We start from the raw sequence: 18,948 nt of genomic DNA, 5'->3' as shown, positions 1-18,948 counted from the left end.
GCATGGTGGCTCACATGTGTGTATGGGCCGCAAGGTGATGATGCCAAAGTCCAGTTTCTACAAGAGCTGAGAGAAATAAGGCTAGCCTGCCAAGGTCCTTGGCTGACACTCGGTGATTACAATCTAATTATAAATGATGAAGACAAGAACAATGGGAACTTGAATCTTGCAATGATGGGTCGTTTCTGCCGCTTGATCAATGACTTGGGACTGAAGGAGTTGCCACTTAATGGAAGAAAATTCACATGGTCTAATCAACAAGATTCACCAATTCTGGTCAAGCTAGACAGTTTTCTGTTCAACAGATTGGGAACAACTCTTTCCCAATTGTCTGCTTCAAAGTAATGCTACAGATGAGTTAGACCATTGTCGACTCCTTCTGGGCCTGCATGATGTTCAGCCAGGCAAAGCTCGGTTTCACTTTGAATCCTTCTGAACCAGCTTGGAAGGCAGCATGGAACTCGGTTCCAGCAACCTCCTGCCCTTTTGATACCTTGGGAAAAAAATTCAGAGCCACAGTTAAAGGACTACAAAGCTGGAGTCACAAAAAGATTGGACATGTCAACTCTCAGTTGGATCTTGCTAGGGAAATTTTGCATCAGCTTGAAATCGCCCAAGATGTGCGACCTCTTTCCAACTTGGAATGCTGGCTGTGCAACCAGCTAAAAAACACTCCCTGGCCTTGTCTTCCTTACAAAGGACAATTGCAAGAAGCCGATCCAGAATCAGCTGGCTTAGTGAGGGGGACGCCAACTCCGCCTTGTTTCATCTGCACGCAAGACACCGCAAGAGGAGAAACTTCGTTAGCAGACTAATTTCAGAAGAAGGGCTGATCCTAACAAGCCATGCAGAGAAGGAAAAGAATGTTTTTGAGTTCTATAGCAGCCTCTTGGGGAGAGTTCAGAGAGGGAGGTCACCATTAATCTTGATGAGTTGGCTATCCCAAATTTTGATCTTTCAGAATTAGAAGTCCCTTTCTCAAAAACTGAAGTATGGAGGACTATCAACATGTTACCGGCCGACAAAGCACCTGGGCCTCATGACTTCACAGGAAAGTTCTACAAAGCTTGCTGGCCAATTATCAAAGCAGACGTAATGGCAGCAGTATCTGCTGTTTGGAGTAGAAAAATGGCGAATCAATAGATCCTTAACTCGGCCTAGATTACTCTCTTGCCAAAGAAAGAAGATGCCACAAGTATTAAAGACTTCAGGCCAATAAGTTTGGTGCACTCCTTTGCCAAACTTATCACAAATATTTTAGCCAATAGATTGGCTACCAAGCTGGATCAAATGGTTTCACCCAATCAAAGTGCCTTCATAAAGGGTCGATTCATACAAGACAACTTCATGCTGTGCAGTAAACGGCAAGGTTTCTACACCAACAAAAACAACCCCTTATCTTGCTAAAGATGGACATCACAAAGGCATTTGAATCTGTGTCGTGGCCTTTTCTGTTGGAAGTCATGAATGTTAGTCGCTGAATTCTCACTCTTGGTAGTAGGAGAATTCTTACTCTCATCGAGAGAGGATGACACTAGGAGTTGAGGCAATTTTCTTGTCTATTTCTCACACAAGCTCACACAAATGCCATACCAACCTGAGGGGTTGGGGTTACATATTTATAGGCTGCTAGCCAGGCAAGCATATGCCAAGATGCTAGTCTAAGATGCTAATATGTTGTCCTAGCTAAGATGCTGTCCTCTAGTCTAAGATGCTGTCCTCTAAGATGCTGTCCTCTAGTCTAAGATGCTGTCCTAAAAACAGAAAAACAGCCACAAGGACCATGTGAGCAGCACAGCCCCACAAAGACCAGCCACACATGAGACTTATCCATCAATGAAAAAATTGGGTTTTGGGCCTATATGGTGTGACATCTTGAGTGGGCTGCTAGCCTCTTCCTCCACTCAGATCCTGCTTAATGGCATTCCGAGGGACAAAATCTTGCATCGGCGAGGGCTCCGACAAGGCGACCTGTTGTCTCCAATGCTGTTCATCTTGGTGATGGATATCCTGTGCTATATGGTCACAAAGGCTGTAGAAGCTGACTTATTTCAACCCCTTGCTAGACGAGCTCTCCAGCACCGTATTTCTCTATACGCTGACAATGTGGTTATCTTCCCGCGTCCATCAGCCAGTGACCTGGAAGTCATGCTGGACTTATTAACACTCTTTGGGGAAGCTTCCGAGCTAAAGACAAACATGCAGAAGAGCAGTTTGCTACCTATCCAGTGCACGGAAGAGGAGAAGGCAGCAATACAGGAGCAGCTTCCTTGTCAAATGTTGGATTTTCCTTGTAAGTACCTAAGAGTTCCTCTCTCTCTGCAGAAGCTAACCACTCAGGTTCAGCCAATCATAGACAAAATTGCAGATTGTCTTCCAGGATGGAAGGCTGACTTATTGACCAGGGCAGGGAGAAAATCCTGGTGCAATTTGTACTCACATCCATGCTAATTTACCTCGTCATGGCCTTGGATCTCCCAACTTGGGCCCTTAAGGCCATTGACAAAATTCGAAGAGGCTTTCTTTGGGAGGGAAGGAAGGATTGGTGAAGGGTGGACACTATCTGATAGCCTGGCCCAAAGTGACAAGACCACCTAAACTAGGGGGTCTGGGCATATCTAGCTTACAACAGCTTGGATGGGCGCTGAGAATGTGTTGGCTCTGGCTGAAGACAGTCTTCAGAACCAGGCAAGCCTGGGCTTCCTTTCCCATCCAGGTTCACCCCTCGATCCAAGCTTTTTTCTCCTTTGCCACTAAATCAGAAGTTGGAAATGGGATGAACACTTCATTCTGGACAGATAGATGGCTCCATGGGCAGAGGCTGGACCATCTTGTTCCAAACTTGTTTGGTGCAATTCCTACCAGAGCAAGGAAGAGGACAGTTCACGATGCCCTCACTGATCGGGGATGGGTTGCTGATATCCGCGGAGCTCTTACCTTGGCTGTCTTGACTGAGTTCTTACAACTTTGGGATCTTCTCTCTGATTTTCGCTGCAACCAGAGGTTGAGGACCTTCACATATGGCAGTTTTCTTCTTCAGGTAGATACTCGGCAAAATCTGCCTTATGAATCTCCCTGTTCATCGGAGCCACCCTTTTCCGACCTTGGGGGAGGATTTGGAGAAGCTGGGCCCCTGGCAAATGCAAATTCTTCATGTGGCTGGTAGCCCACAACAGATGTTGGACAGCCAACCGCCTTGCTAAGAAAAATTTGCTACATCCAGAGTGCTGCCCTTTGTGTGACCAAGAGGAGGAAACAATTGATCATCTGCTTGTCTCTTGCGTCTTCATCCGGCAATTTTGGTTGTGTACTGCAGAAAGTCGGCTTGCATGCTTTGACCCCACAGCTAGAGGTTTCCTTTGATGACTAGTGGGATGCAGGAAGCAATAGAGTAGAAAGTCAAGCTAAAAAAGGCCTGAATTCCATCATCATTCTTGGGGTTTGGTCAATCTGGATTCATCGAAATCGGTGTGTGTTTGATGGGATTACCCCTAACCTCAATGAAGTGCTGTCAGTTCTGATAGAGGAGATGCGCCTATGGAGTGTGGCTGGAGCTAGAGGAGTCTCTCATCTCCTCGCCCTGCCCCCTTTGCAGGTTTAAGTTTCTGTCAGGAGTTTTTTCTCTGGGTCAGGTCCTACCCCTCTTGGTATTAGGTGTTTTTTATTTCTGTTTTTTCCTGCAAGGTTCCCTTAAAAACCTGGCTGTACCTTGGGTTTCTTAAACCCTTTTCTTCTTAATATATTGATACACAGCTGCCCTGTGAGTTCGAGAAAAATAAGAATAAAAACACAAGGGGATATCCTTGCTTCAGTGTCGATGATAGTACCAAATTGTTCTACTGTATGTAGTTGTTATCTTACTCATGTTTCTGAGACAATCACGTATATTCTGAAACAGTTGCACGTTACAACTCATAACTGCTTTGGAAAGCTCACCTCCTGCATCTTCTGATAAATCATATGCAATGCCCGTCTTGCAAAACCTGGTTCTATTTTACACCAGTTATGCATTGTCTCGGTGACCAACTTACTGGTATCCATGCAGGTTGGTATTATAATGTACTTGCCAACATCAGATGCTCTCCAAAGGAAGGAAATTACAGAGGAGTTCTTCAATTACAGGAGCCTGGCGCAAAGTCTCTGGGATGATTATTCTGCCCGTGAACACTGGGCCAAAATTGAGGTACCAATTTTTACTACTAGTTTCAAGATTTATTCAGACATTGTTTGTGTTATTCCTGTTTCCTAGGCTTCACAAGTGAAAATAGCATCAGTCTGGTTAATTTCAAAAGTATGACCTCTTCCCTTGCACGGATACCTGGTTGAGTTATTTATTTGCAAATAAATTTCATGGCTGGTTATTATTCTGTCTCCATTCTTCCTAGGTTCCAAAAGACAAGGACGAACTTGCTGAAGTCCAGGCCCGGCTGAGGAAGCGTTTCCCTGTGGATGCATATAACATGGCACGTATGGAGCTGGACCCTCACAAGGTTCTCTCAAATGCGAAGCTTGAGAAGCTGTTCCCAGTGTTGGAGCCGGTTCACGAAACAAAGTAGCACGTGTCAAAGAGCGTAGAGCAAGGGCACATAACTTCGTTGCAGGAGGCTTAACCCATCCACATTTGTAACACTGTTCCTATCATGATTCTATGATCCTGTCAAATGAGATGGTGATTAAGATTTGTCACTCGAAATAAAGTAGAGGAAACAAATTGACGATTCAATCTGTGGCAGCAGCTAGCACTGGAAGCAAATCCTGTTCCTGACACAGTTATTCCCTGTGTGAATTTCGTCCTCTGACTGAGAACACCTGAAAATGGGATGATGCAAGCGATCAACCATCAAATCAGTAATTTCTCTGTTAGTTTTGTTCTGACAGATGAGCAAATTTGCAGTAGGTGCATGGGATTGTTCAATTTATCAGTCATCACACTGCTATTTTTTCTAAGAGCCTGAAAAGGATGCAAAATCAGTTGTGTGTGGCTCTTCCAAAACAAAATCTCGCATTTAGATGTTTTTACCTTTATATTAACCGATGGGCCTGACTGTCAGGTAACTTTAACATATTCTTTCCTCTTTTTAAAAAAAAAAATCAATGAAAGAAAAAAAGAAGAAATGACTCATATCTCTATGCAAAACAAAAATTAAGTCAAAAAAAAATATTGAAATCCAGTAGAATAATACGCAATGCTACACGGCACAAAAACAAAAAAACCCAGTCCGTCCAGCCTTCCAGTTCCAGGTCTCCAGGACAGAAAAAGCCGCCTGACCAGCAGCGCCCGCCGCCGCCGCCGCCGCCGCCGCCCGACGTTCCGGCTCCTGCCCTCATAGAGTCAACCACGCCAAGGCACAGCACTCGCGGCTGCACCCAGCTCGCGCGAGCTGCTCTGCTTCACCGATCCGGAGGCTGACGCGGCCATGCCGTCGCCGTGGCCGCCGCCGCCGCGGCGCCCAACGTTCCAGCACCTGCCTTCGCCGATCCAACCACTCCACGGCACAGCACTCGCGGCTACGCCCAGCTCACGCCGTCACGCAAGCTGCTCGCCTACTTTGCTTCGCCGATCCGGAGGCTGACGCGGCGCCGTCCGTGCCTCTCCTCGCCGGGCCAGATTAGCCTCGCGCCGTTGGCATGTCCCGCCGCGTGAGCGCCTCCCACGACCGGTGCTTGGAGCTGGAGCGCGCCGCGATAGGCCTCGCAAGGTCGGGGAACCTCGGCCTCGATGACGCGCTCAAGCTGTTCGACGAACTGCTTCTCCATGCCAGGCCTGCCTCGGTTCGTGCCTTGAACCAGTTGCTTAGCGTTGTGTCTCGCGCGAAATGCTCGTCGTCATCCAAGCTCGTTGTCTCCCACTTCAACGGAATGCTCCGTGACTGCTCCAACAAGGTGGCACCCGACCTTTGCACCTACAGCATCCTCATTGGCTGCTTCTGCCGCATGGGCTGTCTGGAGCATGGCTTCGCCGCCTTTGGCCTCATCCTTAAGACAGGTTGGAGGGTGAATGACATAGTCATCAATCAACTGCTCAAGGGCCTCTGTGACGCCAAGAGGGTGGACGAGGCCATGGATGTATTGCTCCTACTGATGCCCAAAGTTGGATGCACATGCAGTGTAGTTTCATATAGCGTAGTTCTCAAAGGTTTATGCGATGGAAAGAGAGCTGAGGAGGCACTTGAGCTGCTCCACATGATGGCTGATGGTCAAGGTAGTAGCTGCCCTCCAGATGTGGTGTCATACACCACCGTCATCAACGGTTTCTTTAGTGAGGGTCAGGTGGATAAAGCTTACAGCCTGTTCCTTGAAATGGGTGTTTCACCAAATGTTGTGACATACAACACAATAATTGATGGCCTGTGCAAAGCTCAAGCGGTTGACACCGCCGAGGGTGGCTTTCAGCACATGATTGATAAAGGTGTTAAGCCAGACAATGTGACATACAATACAATCATTGATGGCCTGTGCAAAGCTCAAGCGGTTGACAGGGCCGAGGGTGTCTTTCAGCAGATGATTGATAAAGGTGTTAAGCCAGACCATGTGACATACAATACAATCATTGATGGCTTATGCAAAGCTCAATCGGTTGATAGGGCCGAGGGTGTCTTTCAGCAGATGATGGATAAAGGTGTTAAACCAAACAATGGGACATATAATTGTCTCATCCATGGATACTTCTCAACAGGACAGTGGGAAGAGGTGGTTCGAAGGTTTAAAGAGATGCCCGCACGTGGTCTTGAGCCAGATGTTTTTACTTATGGTTTGCTTCTGGACTATCTATGCAAGAAAGGAAATTGCAGTGAAGCTCAAATTTTTTTTGATTCTATGATTAGGAAGGGCATAAAACCTAATGTAACTATCTATGCCATTATGCTTCATGGATATGGTAACAAAGGAGCTCTTTCTGAAATGCATGATCTCCTGAGTTTGATGGTAGCAAATGGTATTTCACCTGATCATTACATCTTCAACACTGTGATCTGTACATATGCTAAAAGGGCAATGATACATGAGCTGATGCATATATTTATCAAAATGAAGCAGCAAGGTTTGAGTCCAGATGTCGTCAATTATGGAGCATTAATAGATGCACTTTGCAAGTTGGGAAGAGTGGATGATGCTGTGCTCCAATTCAATCAGATGATCAATGAAGGAGTGACTACTGGCAAGGTTGTTTTTAGCTCCCTTGTGTTTATGGACTCTGCTCTGTTGACAAATGGGAGAAGGTTGAGGAATTATTTTTTTGAAATGTTGAATCAAGGGATTTGCCCTGACATCGTATTCTTCAACACAATATTGTGTAACTTATGTAGAGAAGGGCGGGTTATGGAAGCCCAAAGGCCCATTGACTCGATGGTATGCATGGGTGTGAAGCCTGATGTTATCTCATACACGACATTAATAGATGGCCATTGCTTAGCTGGTAGAATGGATGAAGCAGCAAAGTTACTTGACGGTATGGTCTCAGTTGGCTTGAAACCTAACATTGTTTCCTATACATTGCTTCATGACTACTGTAAAGCTGGCAGGATAGACAATGCATATTGTCTTTTTCGAGAAATGTTGAGGAAGGGAGTTATTCCTGGAGTTGTGACTTACAATACTATACTGCATGGTTTATTTTGGACTAGGAGATTTTCTGAAGCAAAGGAACTCTACCTCAGTATTATTAAAAGTGGAAAACAATGGTCCATTAACACATACAACATAATTCTAAATGGACTCTCCAAAAACAATTGTTTTGATGAAGCATTCAAAATGTTTCAAAGCCTCTGGTCTAAGGATTTTCAACTTGACATTATTACTTTCAACATCATGATTGATGCTTTGTTTAAAGGTGGCAGAAAGGAAGATGCCACGGATTTGTTCGCTGCTATCGCTGCTAATGGTTTGGTTCCAAGTGTTGTGACCTACCGCTTAATGACAGAAAATCTCATAAAAGAAGGGTTGCTAGATTAGTTCGATGGTCTATTTTCAGCGATGCAAAAGAGTGGCTGTGCTCCAAACTCACATATGCTAAATGCTATAGTAAGGAGGTTATTGCATAGAGATGACATTAGTAGGGCTGGGGCTTACCTCTCCAAACTCGATGAGAAGAACTTCTCACTTGAGGCTTCCACTACTTCCATGCTTATATCACTTTTCTCGAGGAAGGAATATCAGCGCCATGCAAAATTCCTGCCTGAAAAGTATCGTTTTGTCAATGAAGCCAATGAGTGTTGAAAAAAAAGGAGTTCAGTTTTTTGGCCATGCTCTGTGGTGTGCTTTGAATGATGAAATTCTTTAGAGAAATATATGTACACTTGTTATGGTTTGGTACCCCAAAATTTCAATGCTCCTGGTGGCCTGGTGTTCTGTATGCAAATACATCTTTACTTTCTATTCTCTTACCAAAGAATTGCTAAATGTTGTCTTTCTTACAAATTGAATTGATATTAAACAATAATTGTATTCTTGAAACTGTTGTATTCATTTAGGTTTTGGTTTGTCCCTACACCATTTTTGTCTGAGTCTGTCCACTCCTTCCTTTGATTTTCTTCCATATATTTTTTTGAAACAAAATTTTCTTCCATATATTTAACCTCATGTGGGAATTATGGGTGATGCCTGTTGGAAGAGGGTATTTGTCTCATGAGTGATACAAGTGTTGGCAATGGAGGAGGTAAGATGCGCGTGCACACACACCAGGAGGTTGGTATTATAATGTACTTGTTGGCATCAGATGCTCTCCAAAGGAAGGAAATTACAGAGGAGTTCTTCCATTACAGGAGCCTGACACAAGCAAATCTCTGGGATGATTATTCTCCATATGAACACGGCCAAAATTGAGGTACCAATTTCTACCGCTAGTTTCAAGATTTTTTTCTAGACATTATTTATGTTCTTTCCTAGACTTCTTTGAACACATGAATGAAAATAGCATCAGTTTGGTTAATTTCAAAAGTATGATCTCTTAACTTGCACGGATACCTGGCTGAGCTCTTTATTTGCAAAAATTCCATGCCCGGTGATTATTCTGTCTCCATTGTGTTAGATATATATGGTGTATAGCATATTTTCCTCTTTGTATAAGGGCTTAGATGCATATATGCCCAACTCATGTACATGTTTGGGTCGTTGCCCCCAGGAATAGAGTGAGCTTCATTCCTTCTAACATGGTATCAGAGCCTAGGATCTAGGGATTACCTCGCTCTCTCGCGCGCTCTTCCCGTTGCGCTTGCCTGGAGCTCCGCCGCCCGTCGGCTCTCTCCCTCGCGTGCTCTCGGCTCTCTCCCTCGCATGCTCTTCCCGTTGCACGCTCCGGGGCGTGGCCCCGCCGTCGCGCGCTCTCCGCGGCCGGGCGCGGTCCCGCCATCGCGCGCCCTCTGCGGTCGGCGCGACCCCGCCGTCGCGTGGCCTCCGTGGCCCCGTCGCTGGGCGCCCCGCCGCCGCGCGCCCTTCCTCCGCTGCTCTGCTGGGCGCGGCTCTGCTCTGTGGCCGTCCGTTCGAGTGCGCCGCGTGCCCTTCCTCCGCTGCTCTGCTGGGCGCGGCTCTGCTCTACGGTCGTCCGTTCGAGTGCTCTGTTTTTCTGCTTTGCTGCTTGCTCTGTTTTAGATTAGGTTAAAAAAAGAGTCAGATCCCGCTTTGCTGCCGCTGGTTTTTCTGCTTTTCTGGAGAAAGAAAGATGGCATCTCCTCCTGTTCCTCCCTCTGGAGGCGCTCAAATCCCACGTTGTCCAGTGATTTTCGATGGCACCAATTATCATGACTGGGTTCCACATATGCGGTGGCATATGCGTGGTCTCCGACTCTGGGAGTTTCTTAGTGGTGAGCTACCTTGTCCAGCATTGCCTGATCGTCCAGTGCAGCTGGTGATTCCTCCAGAAAATTCTGAAGAGGAACAAAAGAAGTTGCGCGAAGCTTATGATGATGATATGGTCTCTTACATGTCTCATTTTCGGGCTTATCGGACTTGGTTGGATGAAGATGCTCGTGCTGGGGCTGTTCTTGTTGCTAGTATGGAAAAGCATCTGGCAGGAGAGGTTATTCGGCTTGATCATGCTGCTCAGATGTGGGCTGTTCTTCGTCAGCGTTATGAGCCCTCTGGTTAGTCTACTTATATTGCCACCCTACGTCAAGAACAACTGTTGCAGCAGGGTGACAGTTCAGTTGAGGATTTCTTTCGACAGCTATCTGTAATATGGCGTGAGCTTGACACTCTTAGTCCTCAGTTGTCCCCTGACACTTGTGACTCCTGCAGGAAGCAACAGAGCCACCTCGAGCTTCGTCGCACCTATGACTTCCTGACTCGTCTGCGTGCTGAGTTTGAGCCCCTTCGTGCTCAATTACTTGCTCGTGAGCCGTGCGTGTCTTTGATGGAGGCTCTTGCTGCTGTTCGTAATGATGAGACTCGCCTTCGTTCTGCTGGTCTACTTCAGTCGACGTCCTCCTCAGTTCTGGCTGCTCAGTCTGGAATTCTTGGTTCTCCTCCCAAAGTGCCTGCTTCAGTAGCCTCTGGCGGCTTGGGGACTCGCAACTCAGGTGGCCTTCATTGTAAGCACTGTGGCAAAGATGGACATGATGAGGATCATTGTTACAAGAAGAAGAGGCAGGCTCAGTCTCAGTCTCGTCGAGGTGGGCGTTCCTCACATGCTCAGTCTCAGCATCCTGATGCACAACAGGAGATACACATGTTACTTCGTCGTCTTGCTGTTCCTCCACCTACTGGAGCTTCTGGTTCTATCACTACTAGAGCTGCTGGTTCTGTCACTCCTGCCCCAGTACTCTCTGCTGCTACTTCTCAGTCTTTTATTGAGAGACCACCATCCACTTCAGGTATCTTACCATAGATTCTTGATTCTGGTGCTTTTTTTCATATGACACCTGATAGTACCTCTCTTTCTTCTACTTGCTCTCCTTCCATTCCTCTTACTGTTCAAACTGCTGATGGCTCATCTCTTTCGGTTGTTGGTCGTGGCACTCTTTCTTCTTCTTCATTTCATGTTCCTAATGTTTCTTATGTTCCTGATTTGACCATGCAACTTATTTCTGCTGGCCAGCTCACTGATCATGGTTGTCGTGTTATTTTTTATTCTGACTCTTGCCGTGTTCAGGATCTCAGCACGGGTCTCCTAGTTGGTACTGGCCCTCGCCGCCGTGATTCTCCGCATCTCTGGGAACTCGATTGGCTTTGTCTTCCTTCCGCTGCCTCTGTCGGTCTTGTGAGCTCTGCTTCTCCTGCATCGGCTTCTTCCCCTTTTGCTCAGTGGCATCATCGCCTGGGACATCTATGTGGTTCCCGCTTATCCGCTCTTGTCCGTCGTGGTGTTCTAGGAAATGTCTCTGGTGATGTTTCTTTAGATCAGTGTCAGGGCTGTAAGCTTGGCAAACAGATCCAGCTTCCATATCTCTCTAGTGGGTCTGTGTCACAGCGTCCTTTTGAGCTTGTTCATTCATATGTATGGGGTCCTGCACCTTTTGTTTCAAAAGGGGGTCATCAATATTATGTCATATTTATCGATGATTTCTCTCGCTTCACATGGGTGTATTTCATGAAACATCGTAATGAGGTGTTATCCATATATAAAACTTTTGCTCGGATGATTCGTACTCATTTTGATGCTCCTATTCGTGTTTTTCGGGCTGACTCTGCCGGGGAATATCTTTCGGGTGCTCTTCACCAATTTCTTTCTGAGCAAGGGACTCTCTCACAATTCTCTTGTCCTGGTGCGCATGCTCAGAATGGTGTTGCTGAGTGTAAACATCGTCACCTTCTTGAAACTGCTCATGCTCTTATGATTGCTTCCTCGGTCCCACCTCATTTCTGGGCTGAAGCAATCTCCACTGCCACCTATTTAACCAACATTCAACCCTCATCTGCTCTTAAAGGTGGCATCCCATATGAGCGCCTTTTTGGACATCCACCTGATTACTCATCTTCGCCTTTTTGGATGTCTGTGCTATGTTCTTCTTGCTCCTCGTGAACGCACTAAACTCACCCATCAATCTGTTGAGTGTGTTTTCTTAGGCTATAGTGCTGAGCACAAGGGCTATCGTTGTTGGGACCCGACTGCTCGTCGTATGCGGATCTCTCGGGACGTTACTTTTGATGAGTCTCGTTCCTTCTATCCTCGGCCCTCCTCTGATGTTTCTCCTTAGACCGTTGTTGAGCCTCTGTCCTTCTTGACTTTTCCTGATACACCTATCTCCATTGTGCTTCTTCCTCCGTCACCATCTCCACCTCCTAAACCATCTTCACCTCCTCCACCTTCTCCTCCGCTGCCCTCTGAGTCGTCTTCACATGCTCCTCGGTCCATTTATGATTCCAAACCTCCCGTGATTCACACCTACAGTCGTCGGCTCCTGGATTCCTCGCCTCCTGTTGAGTTGCCTTCTGATGTCTCCTCTCCTGCTGAGCCATCTTCGGTTGACGATTCTTTATCTCAGCCCTCCTCTCATTATAATCTTCGCGATCGTAGCTCACTGAAGCCTCTTGATAGGTATGGTTTTGCTGGCACTGTCTTTTTTTGAGCCGGCCACATACCATGATGCCATTTGTCATCCTAAATGGCAACTAGCCATGGCTGAGGAGATTGCTGCTCTTAAGCGCACTGGCACTTGGGACCTTGTCCCTCTTCCTTCTCATGCTCGTCCCATCACGTGCAAGTGGGTTTATAAGATCAAGACTCGCTCTGATGGCTCTCTCGAGCGTTATAAGGCTCGTCTTGTTGCTCGTGGTTTTCAGCAAGAGTATGGTCGTGATTATGATGAGACATTTGCTCCTGTGGCTCACATGACCACTGTTCGGACTCTCCTTGCTGTGGCCTCTGTTCGTGCTTGGTCCATTTCTCAACTTGATGTCAAAAATGCCTTCCTTAATGGTGAACTCCGTGAGGAGGTCTACATGCGACCACCTCCTAGGTATCTTGTTCCTGATGGCATGGTTTGTCGTCTTCGTCGCTCTCTTTATGGTCTGAAACAAGCTCCTCGTGCTTGGTTTCAGTGCTTTGCCTCTGTGATCATTGCTGCTGGTTTTTCCCCAAGCAATCATGACCCTGCCTTGTTTATTCACACATCCCCTCGTGGTCGCACTCTTCTTCTTCTTTATGTTGATGATATGATTATCACTGGTGATGATTCTGAGTATATTGCCTTTGTCAAGGCATGCCTCAGCGAGCAGTTTCTTATGTCTGATCTTGGTCCTCTTCGTTATTTCCTTGGGATTGAGGTCTCTTCCACCTCTGATGGCATTTACTTATCCCAAGAAAAATACATTCAGGATCTTCTTGCTTGCTCTTGCCTCACTGATCATCGCACTATTGAGACTCCCATCGAGCTTAATCTTCAGCTCCGTGCTACTGATGGTAAACCTCTCACCGATCCCACTCGGTATCGTCATATTGTTGGGAGTCTTGTCTATCTAGCTGTGACCCGTCCTGATATCTCATATGCTGTGCACATTCTTAGTCAATTTGTTTCTTCTCCCACCCATGTCCATTATAGCCATCTTCTTCGTGTCTTGCGTTATCTTCGTGGGACCATTACTCGTCGTCTGTTCTTCCCGTGTTCTAGCTCTTTTCAACTCAAGCCTACTCTGATGCTACCTGGGCTAGTGACTCTGATCGTCACTCTCTTTCTGCCTATTGTATTTTTCTTGGTGGCTCTCTCATTGCTTGGAAGACAAAGAAGCAGACCGCGGTCTCTCGTTCGAGTGCAGAGACCGAGTTGCGAGCTATAGCTCTTGCGACAGCAGAGGTTACTTGGCTTCGATGGTTACTTGAGGATTTCAGTGTTTCAGTTTCTATGCCCACTCCTCTTCTGTCTGACAGTACCAGTGCTATCAATATAGCTCGTGATCCTGTGAAGCATGAGCTCACCAAGCATATAGGAGTTGATGCATATTACACTCGGGCTCAGGTGCAGGATGATGTCATTGCTCTTCGCTATGTACCCTCCGAGCTCCAGGTGGCTGATTTCTTCACCAAGGCACAGACGCGAGTTCAACGTCGTTTCTTTCTCTCCAAACTCAGTGTTTGTGATTCACCCTGAGTTTGAGGGGGGGGGGGGGGGGGGTTGTTAGATATATATGGTGTATAGCATATTTTTCTCTTTGTATAAGGGCTTAGATGCATATATGCCCAACTCATGTACATGTTTGGGTCGTTGCCACCAGGAATAGAGTGAGCTTCATTCCTTCTAACACATTGTTCCTAGGTTTCAAAAGACAAGGTCGAACTTCCTGAACTCTAGGATTTGCTTAGGAAGTGTTTCCATGTGGATGCATATGGGTACGCATGGAGCTGGGCCCCACAGGAACCCTAGCAAAGCCAAGTATGAAGGATCTTGATTATATAGAGAAGCTGCTGCAGTTGATTGAAAAGGAGATACCCGCACCTGGACCTATTGAGCAGCGTTGGACTGCCCGCAGCAAGAGTCCAATGAGCCCAGCATCAAGCTCTGAAGAAGATGATGTGTTTTCATGGGTAATTAATTTGTCATGTCCAATAGTTTTTTTTTCTGTATGTTTAATCTGTGCTGCTACTGCCACGTCTTCACCTACCTCAAAGCTCTTTTGCAACTCATACCTCCTTGCTGTATAATTTGGTTCAAAAAAGTGATATTTTGCAATTCGATTGTGCCCTCTACTCCGTTCTGATAGTTTCTGCTAAATATAGTAGCAGAACTTGCTCTCTTGCAGTCTTGCTTCCTTCTACTCTTACAAATACAGGGGGAAATCCTTTCTTCAGTGTAGATGATAGTACCAAATTGTTCTACTGTATGTACTTGTTGTCTTGCTCATGTTTCTGAGTCAATCACATATATCCTGAAGCAGTTGCACGTTACAACTCATAACTGCTTTGGAAAGCTCACCTCATGCATCTTCTAATAAATCATATGCAATGCCTGTCTTGCAATACCTTGTTCTAGTTTACACTAGCTATGTATAGTCTCGGTGAACAACTTACTGGGATCCATGCAGGTTGGTATTCCAACATCAGATGCTCACCAAAGGAAGGAAATTACAGAGGAGTTCTTCAATTACAGGAGCCTGGCGCAAAGTCTCTGGGATGATTATTCTGCCTATGAACACTGGACGAAAATCGAGGTACCAATTTTTACTACTAGTTTCAAGATTTATTCAGACATTGTTTGTGTCATTCCTCGGCTTCACACAAGTGAAAATAGCATCAGTCTGGTTAATTTCAAAAGTACGACCTCTTCACTTACGGATACCTGGCTGAGTTCTTTGCATAAATTTTATGACTGGTGGTTATTCTGTTTGCATCTTCCTAGGTTCCAGAAGACAAGGACGAACTTGCTGAACTTCAAGCTAGGCTGAGGAAGCGTTTCCCTGTGGATGCATATAATGTAACGAGGCACGTATGGCTGGACCCCTCATATGCGAAGTTAGAGAAGCTGTTCCTAGTGTTGGAGCCTGTTCACCAAGCAAAGTAACATGTGTTAAAGAGCGAGGGCAGATAACTTTTTACTTGTTATTGATGCTAGATCGAAGAGCAGAGCTACCAGCGTGCGCTGTAGGTGGATTACAGACACGCAGAGTTACATTCGTTGCAGGATGCTTAAGCCATCACATTTGTAACTCTGTTCCTATCATGATACTCTGATCCTGTCGAATGAGATGGTGATTGAGATTTGTCACTCAAGATAGAGTATAGAAAGCAAATTGATGATTCAATCTGTAGCAGCAGCAAACTAGAACTTTACTGCCTATATTTTTGTTGAAATCCTATATTGTTACTTCCAACTGTGCTGCAGTTAGCACTGGAAGCAAATCCTGTTCTTGTGACATTTATTCTCTTTTATTTGAGCCATGGACGCTTGGACCCGTCCCAGTCTTTAGGAGTCTTGGCGGATGGTGTGGCCTGAAGATGGGAACACAACAGACATGTGACAAATCCTACATGGTTGTGGGAGAACTTTGGAGAAATCGTTGTGGGAGAACTTTGGAAAAATCTAACCAGCTTGTATTTTCAAAGTTTAAAATAGAAACGTTACGTGGTGGAGCGTAGTTACAAATCTGTAGTGTCAATAATTGTCACATAAAACTTGTATGGTCTTTGATCTGTTTGAACCTTTTGAACATGTGCTGCCACACACAAAAAAAAAACATGCTGTGCAGTTTACGATACTTGAACCTTAATTCTATTAAATTCGTATACAAAAATTTCAGATTAGATTCATCATTCCATCCATGCGCATATTTAAATATCGAATTTTTTCTATGTGGAAATAGAAAAAAGAACAGTCAAAAAAAAAAACATGCTGTGCAGTTTACGATACTTGAACCTTAATTCTATTAAATTCGTATACAAAAATTTCAGATTAGATTCATCATTCCATCCATGCGCATATTTAAATATCGAATTTTTTCTATGTGGAAATAGAAAAAAGAACAGTCCATTTATCCAGGACAGAAAAGGCTTCCTGACCCCGACCGGAAAAAGGCAAAAACCTTCCTGACCTGTCGCCCGCGGCCGCCGCCGCCACCGACCGACGTTCCAGGCTTCCAGCTCCTGCCCTCACAGAGTCAGCCACTCCACACAACGCAGCACTCGTGGCTCCGCCCAGCTCACGCGAGCAGCTCTGCTTCACCGGTTCAGAGCGTCACGCGGCGCCGTCCGTGCCGTGCTGCTCCGCACGGAGCCAGTAGCCGCGCACGCGCCCCGTCGGCATGTCGCGCAGCGTCAGCGCCGCCCGCAACAGGTGCTTGGAGCTGGAGCGCGTCATCGCCGGCCGCGCCCGGTAGGGAAGCCTCGGCCTCGACGACGCGCTCAAGCTGTTCGACGAAATGCTTCCCCACGCCAGGCCCGCTTCGGTTACCGCCTTCAACCACCTCCTCAATGCTGTGTCTCGTGCCTTGTGCCGGCGCTCCTCCACCTCAGAGTCAGGGTTCGTCATCTCCCTCTTCAACCGGATGGTACGTGACTGCTCCATCAAGGTGGCTCCCAACCTTTGCACCTACAGCATCCTCATCGGCTGCTTCTGCCGCATGGGCCGCCTGGAGCATGGCTTCGCCGCCTTTGGCCTCATCCTTAAGACGGGCTGGAGCATGGCTTCGCCTGAAGCACCTATAGTCATCAATCAACTGCTCAAGGGCCTCTGTGACGCCAAGAGGGTGGGTGAGGCCATGGACATATTGCTCTGACAAATGCCCGAAGTTGGATGCACACCCAGTGTAGTTTCATACAACACACTTCTCAAGGGTTTCTGTGATGAAAAGAGAGCCGAGGAGGCACTTGAGCTGCTCCACATGATGTCTGATGGTCAAGGTAGTAGCTGCCCACCAGATGTGGTGTCATACACCACCGTCATTAAGGGTTTCTTTAGTGAAGGTCAGGTGGATAAAGCTTGCAGCCTGTTCGTTGAAATGGGTGTTTCACCGAATGTTGTGACATACAATACAATCATTGATGGCCTGTGCAAAGCTCAATCGGTTGACAGGGCCAAGGGCGTCTTTCAGCAAATGATTGATAAAGGTGTCAAGCCAGACAATGAGACATATAACTGTCTCATCCATGGATACCTCTCAACAGCCATGCTAGCTGAGAAGTAAGCATGCTGCCATTGCTCATCTTTTTTTTTTTGCCACTTGTTATTAATTTCATATTGCCGCCTTTTAATATTGGATGTGATTCATGAACTGCAGGGGGGAACCGAAGAGGAGAAAGAAATCAATTGAACCATCATGTGAGAGTAGTATTGTCCCAGTTGAAGTAGGACCTAAAACAATGCAGTTTCCTTCTAGGTACGCCTCTGTACACCTAGAGATCTCACATGATTGCAATAGATTTGCAGTTACAGCAATAGATTTTGATACTTTAGGTTCTGGAAACTCTCTCTAGTACGCTGAAATTGCAATAGATTTAGTATTCAGAATTAATTTAGTGTGCTGTCTTAGGGCAATTTGCCTTGTACTGTGACTAATTTGAGATAAATATGTGTTTTACCTGAAGCTTAGATGCATAGCTAGTTTGCATTTTCCTTACATATGCTTAGATGCATAGCTTCTCTGTACACTTTCAGAGATCTCACATGTTATATTCTGATTTCTTTTTCTTAAAAATGTATTCTTTTTTTTATTACAGCCAAGACGCTTCAGTTAGCTTAGGTTCTGGAAACTCTCTCAGGTACGCTGAAATTGCAAGTGGATCATGTTCTTGATTATAGTATTCTCAAGATTATACTCTCAAATTGTAAAGTTAATGTTTTGGTTACAACATTCTCAATATTATCCTCCGAAATTGTAGAACTGTCTCACATGCAGGTCTGGAAGTGGCTCAAACCAACCTGATCCACTTGCCATTGAGTACCCTTTTATGTCTTTAGGTGAAACAACACCACCACCTTCCACATCCACGCCTACAGAACAGAAAAAGGATAAAACAAAGGCCAAGGCACAAGTGAAGAAAAAGAAAAAGATGGTTGCAGTGCCACCAGATAGTCCAGCTATGGCAACTAGAAGCAAGACTCCTCTAAACCAAAGTCCTGCTGCACACACTAGAAGCAAGAGGAAACTTCCAGATCTTAATTTGTAATTCGTGCATATCATCTATGTGGCTTGTGATGTTAAGTAGTGCAGCTGCCTTATTTTGCTTGCTATGCAAACTTATGGCTACTTATTTTACTTAGCGAGAATGAGCCAAGTTGCGAGTTATATGGACAATGATGGCTGGTTGAACTTGCTCTTTTGCTTGGTCTGTGAACCAATGAACTGCTACTTTGCTTGGTAAACCAATGAACATCTATATAGTGTATGCTTAGTGTCATGTTAACTGTGTTCAAAATACGTTGCTTTAATGTTGCCTATCATGTTCCTATAATATTTATGTTGCTATCATATCTATGTTGCTATCATTTTAGAGATCTCATCATTTTATCTGATATATGGTGTATGGTCCTGGACATCAATGACATGCAAGGAATTCTTGGACAAATTTTTTGGAGGGGTAAAACTGAA

General features: G+C 45.7%; 2 protein-coding genes across 5 annotated transcripts; both read left to right on the top strand.

Moving 5' to 3' along the window:
* The first annotated feature begins 5,244 nt into the window (after positions 1 to 5,244).
* On the top strand, positions 5,245 to 15,584 carry LOC136481442 (L-galactono-1,4-lactone dehydrogenase 1, mitochondrial-like). Of its 2 annotated transcripts, XM_066478788.1 has the most exons (4): positions 8,616 to 8,821; positions 14,184 to 14,452; positions 14,950 to 15,075; positions 15,264 to 15,584. In XM_066478788.1, exons 2-4 carry the CDS (start codon positions 14,264 to 14,266, stop codon positions 15,423 to 15,425), a joined length of 477 nt encoding a protein of 158 aa, XP_066334885.1. In that variant the 5' UTR covers positions 8,616 to 8,821; positions 14,184 to 14,263; the 3' UTR covers positions 15,426 to 15,584. The 2 variants fall into 2 exon arrangements, with proteins under 2 accessions (XP_066334884.1, XP_066334885.1); XM_066478787.1 differs by lacking the exons at positions 14,184 to 14,452; positions 15,264 to 15,584 and having other exon boundaries at positions 5,245 to 8,682; positions 8,760 to 8,821; positions 14,950 to 15,072.
* Positions 15,585 to 16,408: 824 nt separating this feature from the next.
* On the top strand, positions 16,409 to 18,725 carry LOC136481441 (protein Rf1, mitochondrial-like). 3 transcript variants are annotated; one of them, XM_066478784.1, is made up of 4 exons: positions 16,409 to 17,540; positions 17,638 to 17,736; positions 18,077 to 18,118; positions 18,256 to 18,725. In XM_066478784.1, exons 1-4 carry the CDS (start codon positions 17,140 to 17,142, stop codon positions 18,524 to 18,526), a joined length of 813 nt encoding a protein of 270 aa, XP_066334881.1. In that variant the 5' UTR covers positions 16,409 to 17,139; the 3' UTR covers positions 18,527 to 18,725. The 3 variants fall into 3 exon arrangements, with proteins under 3 accessions (XP_066334881.1, XP_066334882.1, XP_066334883.1); XM_066478785.1 differs by having other exon boundaries at positions 18,239 to 18,458; XM_066478786.1 differs by having other exon boundaries at positions 18,318 to 18,454.
* Positions 18,726 to 18,948: the final 223 nt, after the last annotated feature.

Source organism: Miscanthus floridulus, chromosome 9, assembly GCF_019320115.1.
Source record: "Miscanthus floridulus cultivar M001 chromosome 9, ASM1932011v1, whole genome shotgun sequence".
Taxonomy (NCBI): Eukaryota; Viridiplantae; Streptophyta; class Magnoliopsida; order Poales; family Poaceae; genus Miscanthus; species Miscanthus floridulus.
This window is presented reverse-complemented; position numbering and strand designations above follow the sequence as displayed.

Coding starts and splice junctions, on each gene's coding strand:
- LOC136481442 (XM_066478787.1), top strand. CDS start 5,629: ATGTCCCGCCGCGTGAGCGCCTCCCACGACCGGTGCTTGGAGCTGGAG.
- LOC136481441 (XM_066478784.1), top strand. CDS start 17,140: ATGCCCGAAGTTGGATGCACACCCAGTGTAGTTTCATACAACACACTT. Junction 17,737..18,076: donor ACAATGCAGTTTCCTTCTAG/GTACGCCTCTGT, acceptor TTTTTATTACAG/CCAAGACGCTTCAGTTAGCT. Junction 18,119..18,255: donor GGTTCTGGAAACTCTCTCAG/GTACGCTGAAAT, acceptor TCTCACATGCAG/GTCTGGAAGTGGCTCAAACC.